This window comes from Ovis aries, chromosome 8, assembly GCF_016772045.2.
Source record: "Ovis aries strain OAR_USU_Benz2616 breed Rambouillet chromosome 8, ARS-UI_Ramb_v3.0, whole genome shotgun sequence".
Taxonomy (NCBI): domain Eukaryota; kingdom Metazoa; phylum Chordata; class Mammalia; order Artiodactyla; family Bovidae; genus Ovis; species Ovis aries.
This window is the reverse complement of record NC_056061.1, coordinates 67958023-67968698: the sequence shown is the minus strand read 5'-3', so window position 1 is coordinate 67968698 and position 10676 is coordinate 67958023. Positions and strand designations below refer to the sequence as shown.

At 40.9% G+C, this 10676-nt stretch overlaps 1 protein-coding gene across 5 annotated transcripts in view; it reads right to left on the bottom strand.

Annotated features, from left to right (window-relative positions):
* Positions 1-2390: 2390 nt before the first annotated feature.
* The window catches only part of AIG1 (androgen induced 1), a 258208-nt gene continuing 249922 nt past the window's right edge, over positions 2391-10676 (bottom strand). For 2 of the 5 annotated variants that reach the window (XM_004011386.4, XM_042253545.1), the window contains 2 exons: positions 9060-9223; positions 2391-3062 (listed from right to left, as the gene is read on the bottom strand). In XM_004011386.4, coding sequence (XP_004011435.1) covers positions 3025-3062; positions 9060-9223 — 202 coding nt within the window. In that variant the 3' untranslated portion in view covers positions 2391-3024. Of the gene's footprint in view, positions 9224-10676 lie in introns of all 5 variants that reach the window. The other 3 variants (XM_012183018.4, XM_042253544.1, XM_060419759.1) reach the window with 2 other exon arrangements.

The window sequence follows — 10676 nt, the reverse complement described above, 5'->3', positions numbered from 1 at the left end:
ATTATTTCTTGTTTCAGAAGTGGAGCTAAAAGCACATCATTCCTCCCTACTCCCTCAAGAACGTGGATGGCAGATTCGTCTTTATAAGGCGCACAGGGAAGAGAGTGGAGCATGAACATCCTTTTGAGCACTGGTGGGGTTAAGTCCATGGATCCAAGCCAAAGGGAGAAATCACAGGTAATAATTTTTTTCTTCCACTTGGTGATTAGCATAGCAAATAGTCGAGTCATCCTGATGGATTCTGCTCCAGGGCAAGCCTGGTGTTTCTGTGGAGGGTCAGTGGGTGCACTGGCAGCACCTGGGCTGGGTGGGAGTGTTTTAGCGAATCCCCTGGCCTGGTACAGACAGCCCTGGGCATCCTGCCAGGAGTGTGGCCAGAGTTCAGGGCCTGGGGCTCCCAAAGCAAAACTGATCCACCATGGGAAAACCAAACTTAACCGCAAATCTGATCACAGAATCATATTTCAAACCTAAAAGCGGTGTGTGAATTCAGCATGCTGCAGAGAAATGAGTTGTATCAGCTTTAGGTCTAAAGCCCCACAGGTGTCAGTTTCTTTAGGTGTTGCTTTGGTGGCAATAATAGGAAAGTGTTATTTGTTAGAGAAGAGGTGTAGTAACAGGGTCCCAGAGGAATTGCCCCAGAAAGTCCTGAGAAATATTCCATTCTTTGAGGTTTCTTCATTCTAAGAGTCAACTGGAGAAATAATTTCCTCCGGTGGTTTTCCTCCTTTCCTGCCTCTTTTTAAACAACATTTAATTTTCCTTTCTGTTAATAATATCAATTCTTTAGTTATATAAACTGTTTTTTAACAACATAAAACTTTTTCACTCTAGGTCAAAATAAAACTTTTTTGATGCTGGATGTAGCTCACACAAACATCTCAGAAAAATAACAGTAACACTGTCATGGACATCTTTATCTGGTTTCTGACCTTAAAAGGGAATTTGAGATGACTATTGCTTCTCATCGGAGAAGGCAATGGCAACCCACTCCAGTACTCTTGCCTAGAAAATCCCATGGATGGAGGAGCCTGGTAGGCTGCAGACCATGGGGCTGCACAGAGTTGGACACGACTGAAGCGACTTAGCAGCAGCATTGCTTCTCATAATATGAAATATTTTTATATTACTAATGGTATTATCAGAAATGCTAAAGTTCTTCAACTGCCTCAGAGCAACTATGGAGAGAATCATATGAGTCTTTTCTTTGTGTACTATTGAGACAATGTTTTTTTTTTTTTTAACAAAAATCATAGTATTAACCCATCCTTGAATTTTTAGAATAAACCTAAGTCTTAAAAAATGATTCCTGTAAGTGTTGGGTTTATGTTGCTTATATTTTTATTAAAGAAAGGAAAAAAATTTCCCTTTTGCTATGTTAGCTTTGAGGGTTTTATTAATTTTGAAAAATAATTTGGGAAGTGTTTCATCATTTTGTAATCTTGGAACAATTTCATAAACATGAGAATTGTTACTTGAAAGTTTTCAAGAACTTGCTCATAAAATACTCTGGACCCAATTCCTTTTTTAGAGATAGTTAACTGAACATTAAAAAGATATCCTTCATGAATCTCAATCCATCACAGCTTTCTAATTCTTATTGAATCCATTTTCCTTGAAAATTGCACATTTCATGGGTCCTAAGAATTTGTTGCCATAGAACTTTAAAACATATTTTTATAATTAAAAATTTGTTCACATCCGTGCTTGTTTTGCCAAATATTTTGTGTTTCTTTATTTTCAGTTAACGTATCAGTAGTTTGCATATTTTAACCCTATTTGTATAGATGAGATACTGCATTTATTAATCAATATATTTATCAATTCCACTTTGTTTCTTGCTGCCTTACTTAATTTTTGCTTTTATTCATTCCTTGCTTATATTCCTCTAAGATTTAATGTGTTTTCTGCTACCTATTTGGTGTGAGTATTATTTAAAAATCATTATGGTCAAAGATTTCTTAAGTCAGCCTTCTTTTTCATGAGTTAGCTTTTTTCTTTTTTGGGTTTATCGGAAAGATCCACATTTTTAAAACAAACGAACAAAAATTATAGGAACCTGAGCTTTCCCGATGGCTCAGTGGATAAAGAATCCAAATCCCCTGCAATGCAGGAGACACAGGAGATGCAGGTTTGTTCCTGGGTTGGGAAGATGCCCTGAAGAAGAAAATGGCAAGCCACTCCAGTATTCTTGCCTGGAAAACCCCATGGACAGAGGAGCCTGGTGGGTTAGAGTCCAAAGGGTCACAAAGGGTCAGACACAACCAATGACTAAGCATAGCAGAGGCTCAGTAAACCCGTTTTTCATAAAGTATTAATAATAGAAACGAAATAAGAAAAGAAACACCAGTGTTGCTAGGGTTTTGAGATGCACCATGTAGACATCGGGCTAGGGGTTACTTGTTGTTTATTAAAGTTATAGCTTGCATCTAGGAAATGTTCACAAGATTAAATCATGAGATCCAAATACACTCAGGGTTTTGACTAAATCAATGCAATTATTATTAATATTGCCTGTTTAAGGCAATCATAACATTATTGCAATAGGGAACATCCGTCCCGATTCTCCAGGCTTACGCTTACGTTACTCAGTACAGGAAAAAAATAAATACACAAATGTTTTGCTTCACATCAGCCCCTTTGATTTTCACATATTTTTCAACAAGAAACACTATAGGATTCTTTTCTTCATTGATTAAATGGAATTACAATTGCAAAAATTAAAATCCAATGACCAATTTCAGTTGTAAAATCTAGAAGAGTCAAAAAAAAAAGATGCTATTATCAATAATGATTTTGGAAAGAATTCTTTAAAACACAATTGAGGAGAAGATATTTTGGAAATATCCATATTCTATTCTTACACATATTTCTCCATAAAAGGTGTTCCCTTCCTCTGGGGCAGGCAGGCAGAGGCTGGTTCCACCATTTTCTTTGAAGCTTCTTCTCCTCCATCTGCGATGCCCAGGGGGTAATGAGTCTTCAATTGTAGCTCCATTCTGCTCTTCTGTTTAGACTTAGATCTCATTCCAATTTAGGTTTCTCTTTCTCTTCTTCCATACCTAGAAATATAGGCAAAGCACGTTATATGGACATCAGATTCAGCAGGAGCAGGTTTAAAAGAACTCTCACCTCACCACACTTCTCCCCATCCACCCTTCATGTCCATCCCTTTTCTCCTAACTAACAAGGAAAGTCGTTCACAACTTTCTCCAGAAATTTCCTCAGTGACCTCCCTCTCCTTCCTTCCCCCTCAAATCAGGACATAACACCTCTGTGACACACCCAGCTCTTATGGCCTCTGGGAATGAGGAACACAAGTTAGTTCTTGACTCGTTGAGTTTGCAGAGAAATCCCAATCGGACTGCCTCGTAACCAGCTTCTAGTAACAGGAGGTGTGGCGTTGATGAGTTTCAAAGAGACCTCATTTATTTTTATTTTACTCATGACTCTTCCCAAGGCAAGGACTCTGGATTTTCAAAAGTCAAATCGTTTTTTTGGTTTGTTTTGTTTTATTTTTATAAGCTCTCATAGAGAGCTTATTAGCCACAAGAACTATTTATTTCCAGACCCACGTGTACTTAAACTCGAGTTCTTCCTTTATCCAACCCAAGCCTGGTAGAACTATGTTTTTCTTCCTGAGACTCATACGTACCGGACTGGTGAGACCTCGCCAGTTGTCTGTAATGAATAGTTAGTGATATTTCATTTTCCTGGAGATGAACATGTTTAGGTCATTCTCATAAATTAAAGTTAAATCTGGCAAATGCTCCCCACTTTTTTTCTTTTGCTTCTACTTAAACACTTTTCTCCTAACATCAAATTCTTGGAGCCTTTTTGGTGGAACAAAAGGACCCCATCTACTGCAGGTTTTGTTGGTATTCTGTTTTAAAAAAAAATTAATTTATTTGGCTGTACTGGGTCTTCGTGGTGGCACATAGGATATTTTAGTTATGGCCTGTGGAATCCAGTTCCCTGACCAGGGATAGAACCCGGGCCCCCTGCACTGGGAGCATGGAGTCTTACCCACTGAACCACCAGGCAAGTTCCTGGTATTCTTTTAAAAGTTGCATGTTCTCTGAGGGCAGAGCCCACTGTTTTGTTCCTGATTATGTCCCGAGCACCTAACACCGTGTCTGTCTCATGGTAGGAGCTCAAGTAATCTTTATGAGATAAATTAGTAAACAGTGACTACAGAGAAGGGCCAACTAGTGGAAAAGCAGTAGAAGGAAGCCTGGAGGGTGATCTCCGTGGGGCCTGCGATAGGAGAGACACCCCCGCCCCTTCTGCCAGCCCCCAGCTGCGAGCACCACCCGCTCCTGTGGTCAGGGTGGTGGCGGCGGGATGCGGGTAACAGGCTCAGAACAGGTGTCCCGAGACAGTCTCTAAGGTTTGGTTTTCATGACTAAGGAACTGGCAGAGATCTGTCACACTTTTTCCAAAGTACTTCTCAGAAATCATATTAAGGAAAACTTCAAGCTGAAGAGTAAGGACGTGTGAAGGGAGGAGGAGTAGGGCTGAGGGGAGAAGGCAGGAGGTGGCTTGGTTGTTGTCGGGTAACCACGGCAAAGGCAGGAAAACACAACACAGATTCTGTTCAAAGCGCGCACATGATCTGGGTCCCGCCTCTGTCCCATGCTCCTTCTCCTGCGGAGAAGCTAATAACCGCTTGCTTTTCTTTTCAAAGTCTCTTTCCTCCTAAGTGTTCTCCTGCAGATGGGTTGAGTTGGCAGCAACAGTGGAATCTTCAAAAGCGGGGGTGGAGAACAGGGGCTGTTCATTGACCCAGACGGGGAAAATGGCTCCCCACCTACTTTAGTTTGGCAGCTTTGAGGTGGAGGGAAAAAATTAGACAGCTGTAAATAATATTTGGAAGAAGCAGAGGTATAATTTCCACACAACCAGCAGAAAGAAACCTGTCACGAAGCTGAGGCAGGATGTTCTGTCAGAAGTGGAGCGGAAGAGCTGATTGACCTTGACAGAGTCAGTCACATGTGGTTCCCCCAGGCTGGGAGACGGGCCCTGAGGGCAGCGGGACCGACCCTAGAGGTCTGTGTGGGCCTGTGGGGGACATGAGTAGGACGGAAAACCGGTGGGGAGCGGGGTGGACAAGGTGGAGGTTTCTGTCCCATGGGCCTTGCTCTGACCTCCTCTCCTTTCTCCTCTTGGCCTGCTTTCTCCTCCTTCACCCCAAACTATCACTTTTGGACATTTTCATTTCTGGTCATAAAAATTAGACTTTACTAAGACTGGTCACTCCAGTCAGATGCATTGAAATTAAAAGAAAGTTTAGCTTAAGCATAGAATATTTCAGCTGTTTCAGGCTGTACTGTATCCCCCCTCAGATTCCTATGCAGAAGTCCTAAAGCCCAGGACCTCAGAACGTGAGAGAAGGCCAAGCTTGTGTCTGGACAACCATCTGGTAAAGAGATGAGGTGTGTGAGTCGTGGATCCAATTTACCACTTCAGCAGAAGCCAGGAATGACCTGTAGGGTCCCTCCTGTCTGATGATTTGGACCCTCATGAAATTACATGGGAGAATTTTGTGTCAGCAGAAACACAGTGAGCCTGGACAGAGACAAGATGAAATGAAGGATGAATGACACCGAAGGTGGTTCTGGGGTTCACTCCTCCTTAGCCCAAGAGGGCTGCCTGAGAGGGTAGGGCCACACTCCCCCTTCTGATGATTCCTGAGGATACAGCCTTCAGCCAAAGATTATTCTCAGGCCTTAAACTCGAATGGAATGTCCTGCTACTTTCAAACCTGGTTGAGAACTGCGACCCCCTTTTTCCTTACGATCTCCTTTTTGGAAAGGGGATACATATTCTGTGCCTGTTCCACCACTGTGTTTTGAAAGCAGATACATTTCTGTCTGGTTTCACAGGTTCACAGCTGGGTAGCAATTTTGCTTCAGGATGAACCATAACCCAGGTCTTACCCACACCTGATGTAGATGATAATTAAGATGAGATTTTGGACTTTAAAGAGTTGATGCTGGAAATACTTTGGAGGCTATTAGGAATGTATTTTGCATGAATGAAGGACATAAATTTTGGGGGGCAGAAAGTAGAATGTTATGGGCTGAATTATGTCTCCACAAACTTAAACTCTCGTACCTCAGAATGTGATTCTACTTGTGGATAAAATTTTTTCTAACATAAAATGAAGTTGTTAGGGTGGCCCTAATCAAATATGGCCAATGTCTCAAAAAGGGGAAATTTGGAGACAGCCCTAGAGGAAAATGCCATGTGAACATGAAGACAGCCATCTCCAAGTCAAGGAGAGGGACCTGGGACAGATCCCTCCCTCAGAGGCCTCAGAAGCAACCAACCCTGCCAATACCTTGATTCTGGACTTCTGGCCTCCAGAACTGTGGGATATTACATTTCTACTGTTTAAGCTGACCAGTCAGTGGTCCTTTGTTGCAGCTGCCCTAGCAAACCAATATAACATCCACAAAGCCACTTTGAGTTATTAATATTTTCTTTTGAAAAGAGCAAAATGTTTCATTATTAATTTAGCCTGTTTTAAGGGATTTTTGTTCATAGTTCATATCAGTTTTGATCTATTGTGTTATTCTGTAAGCTAGATCCATGATTCTGAGTGAAGTTTCTGAGCTCTCCTGTGTCTGGGTTTCCAGTGGTGACATTCTGATGGTTCTCTAGACATAGTACTTGGATTGAATGGTGTTGACTCTGCTACCATCTATTGTGGTGGGTCACTTATTTCTGGGCTCAGCTGCCTCTTAGTTAAAAATAAGATTGGTTTAGATGATTTCTAATCTAATTTTAATTCTAAGACTCTAATAATGCAATTTTTATTTTGAAGTTGAAGCCAACATAACCAAGTGGAAGAAGCTGAGCCATTAAAAATCCCTAATGACAGATCCAAGGAAGGGTGTTCAAATTTGGCATTCTTGCTCCTTGGGGCATTTTGTCTCGGGTGGAGTAAATACAATCAGGATTGTACCACTGTACTTGATTGTACTCAATTCGTTCTAACACACACACAGACACACACACGCATGACTGCTTTTAATCAGCAATTTCAAATTCAACTACCTACAGAACCAGGCAGCTACTGTGAAGGAGCAAAATGACCAGGTGAGAACTAGGGACAACTTACAGAGCCTTTGGAAAGGGGGCAACTAATACCCAATTCTAATCCATTGCTGCCAGCAGAAAACAGTGGGCTTGGAGTTGCCAGGTCTTAAAATACTTGATTAGCTGAGAAATCTGGACTTTATGTGAAATCTCCCAACTTTTAAATACTGCTTCAAAAACAAAAATTCTGTTTAGGCTTAACAAAACTTTTTGGCAGGTAAAATTTGGAGCAGGCCATCAGTTTGCAATTGCTTGCATAAACAAAAAAGATGCCCACTTGACACAAAACATCTGCCTTTGGGGGAATTAACTGGATGGTTCCATGTAGATAAAATTAATCTCTACATCTGAAATGAGTTACAAAATGTTAGTTGACCTTAACTTGTATCGCTTAAGAGAAGGGCACAAATTAAACTGGACAGATCATTAAAAAACAAAAAAAAAACCCCAAAACCTTAGCTTCACTATTCATTTTCCATGTCTAACTCAAAGCTGCTAAAGTGCAATATTCTATTCCCCTAGACTGGCTTTTTTCCCTCCTGGTTTTCAGACCATCCTCTTTTAGAAGTAGTAGAACAATAAGCAAATGAAGATGGGAACTGAGCTAACAAAGGAGAAGCTGGAGTCACAGGTACTTTCTGAATAACACAGATTGGACACGTTAGCTTAAATTTAAATATGGCCTTTCTCTCAAGAAGCTGAGAAAAGCTTATGTTTTGTTCTCAAAATATTTTTGTAAGTTAACTAAATACTTTTATAAGTTATCTAATAGAGAAAGATTACAATTCCATTGAGCAGAGAAGAAAATTATTAAAAGATTAATTTCTGGTCCACCAAGCTGTAGCCTGAACTGAATACAAATATTTGGCACTTTTCCTAATAGAACAGTGCCTAAAATCAAGCCAGCTGCCGAGAAAGGAAACCCTCAAATTCCTCTGGGCCATTTAACACTGGCCAACACCTTGACGCATGCAATCTTAGAAGATCCACACACAAAAGAAGTCCAATTCAATAACATGCAATGACTGGGCTTTATTTGTCTAATTAGATCAACCTCCTGGCATAGTGCTTGGCACAAAGCAGGATGCCCAATGTTTGTGGAACAGGGATCATTTACAGGTGACATCTACAATGTTGTGACTGTATCGGAGGAGCTGCCCAGAGCTCTCTAAGATCTTCAAACCATCTTCCCTTTGGATGTATTTTCATGCAGGACTCAAACCACCACATACTATGCTGTCACTTTTTCCACCTTCGCATTTTTATGTTATCTGACATAGACTTAGGACCAGTTTTGCACAGATGGGGTAAGGTTACGTGTCTTGCCAAGATGGAGGCTCTGCCATAAACAGAAACAAAAGAGAAATCAAATCATAGGTTAAGAAGGTTTTTGCAGCCATGAAGTATTACCCTTTACTGCCCATTCTTCTTTGCCACCTTCAAGTCTTGAATATGACAGTCACTGGTGAATCATTCTTGCCGGAGGCATTCCTGTGCTGCCCAGAGTTTTAGCAGAACGGTGGCAAGACCTCTCGGCAGCTACTGCACCCACGCAGACGATGACGCAAAAAGTAGAGATCTGGGTGATTTCTAATGAGACTGTTTGGTTACATTTAATAATTTATCTGTTTCATCAGGGTGGGGGAGGAGTCCTTTTAGCTAAGGCAGTACTTTGTTAATCAGAATGAATTTCCTAATTTTTTTTTTTTCGGCAAACACTACATTTCTCCCTATAAAATTTTATAGACGTGCTTCTTTTCTTTTAGATCTGGATGTTTTACTAGTGAACATGACACAGTGAGTAATAAACCTTTCAGGTAACTGCCAGCAGCTCTTAAATTAATATTGAAGTTATAAAAATGAAATTCTTCATAAGGGATCCTGTGCTACAGTGGAATTTTCCATCTGTTTCTGCAACAGTTCTTTTGTTTTATGCCCCCCTGAACAATACTTACTTCTCTGTGTATCCCAGATATAGCTGTTCAGAACTTCTCCCAGCAGGTACAAGAAGTTCATTAAGATGGTTGTAGACCCGAAGAAGAGGATTCTGGCTCCTGGGCCAATGTGTTCCAGGAAAGGGTACACCCACATCCCGGTTACATGATGCACCCAACACACCCTGCAGTGGAATGGGAAAGGAGACAGAGATAGAAGTTACTCTGACATCAGATTTCAGAGCTGCCACTGTGACAAATACAGACCCCCAACTCCAAACCGTGGTCAGCAATGTCAGTTGCACCTGACGTTCAGCAGCTACCAGAAACTTTGCTGTTGTTGTTTGTTTTCTTTTAATTTTTATTCTAAAATACTGGGTTGGCCAAAAAGTTCACTCCAATTTTTCTATAAGATGTAATGGAAAAAACTGAATGAACATTTTGGCCAACCCAAGAATTTTAGACTCACAGGAAGAGTTGTAAATATGGTACCACGAGTTGCAGTATGCCCTTCCCTCAGCTTCCTTGCATCTTAGCATCTTATCTAACCATAGGCTTCCCTGGTGGCTCATAGTAAAGAATCCACCTGCCAATGCAGAAGACTCTGGGTCGGTAAGATCCCCTGGAGAAGGAAATGGCAACCCACTCCAGTATTCTTGTCTGGGAAATCCCATGGACAGAGGAGCCTGGTGAGCTACAGTCCATGGGGTCGCAGAAGAGTCAGACACGACTTAGTGACTAAACAACAGGTAACTACGGTACAGTTGCTAAAATGAAGTAATTAAACTGTAGACGTCACTTGACACTCTCCAGTTTTCCCACCAATGTCCTTTATTGATCCAGGATCCCACGTTGTTTTTAGCGGTCGTGTTTCCTTAGTTTCCTCCAATCTTGCACGTTCCCATTCTCTCCTTGCCTCTCTTGACACTTGAAGGGTCTAGTCAAGTGTCTGAAACTGTTACTTTTCTAAACACAGTTATAGAATCGTCCTAATCTCTTCTTTATGTAATGAAACAATACAGCATTAGGCAACCACACTATCATAACACCTAGGTGAGAATGTTCCAGGAACCTTGCCATGCTGCCATCCAACTAGGTACCAGTAGGTATCCCATGTGCTGACAGAACCCTCCAGTAGCCTCACTGACATCTGGCTTCCCACAGACCACTTTTCGTTTATCTTTTTTTTTCATCCTGCTTTATATAATCCTTGCTTGTAATTATTCTGTTTGTGTGCTGGAGATATTTTAGGCTCACTGGGAATATATCATTAATCTCCATTGTTTTTAAAAGTTTAGTAAGAATATCTGCTTCGTTGGTTTAGTCCTGATACAACTGCTGAGAGCTATTTTCTAAAACAGTCTTGGGTTCATTACTTTATCAACTGTTGTTAATTCCGAAGACTAAATAGGATACAAATTACTTTATTGAATGGGTAATAAAAATTACTTTAAACATTTATGTGTTTGGGGATCATTTTCCATATCATCAATGGCTTCACTCCTCTTCGAGCAGTTGATCTATGTGTATATTGCCTATCTATAAACCTCATCTGAGACAACAAACCTGCCTTTATCTTAGAGCTTGCAGTCTGAATGAGGGTAATATTACTCCCACCTCAAGGAAGTAAAAATTGGT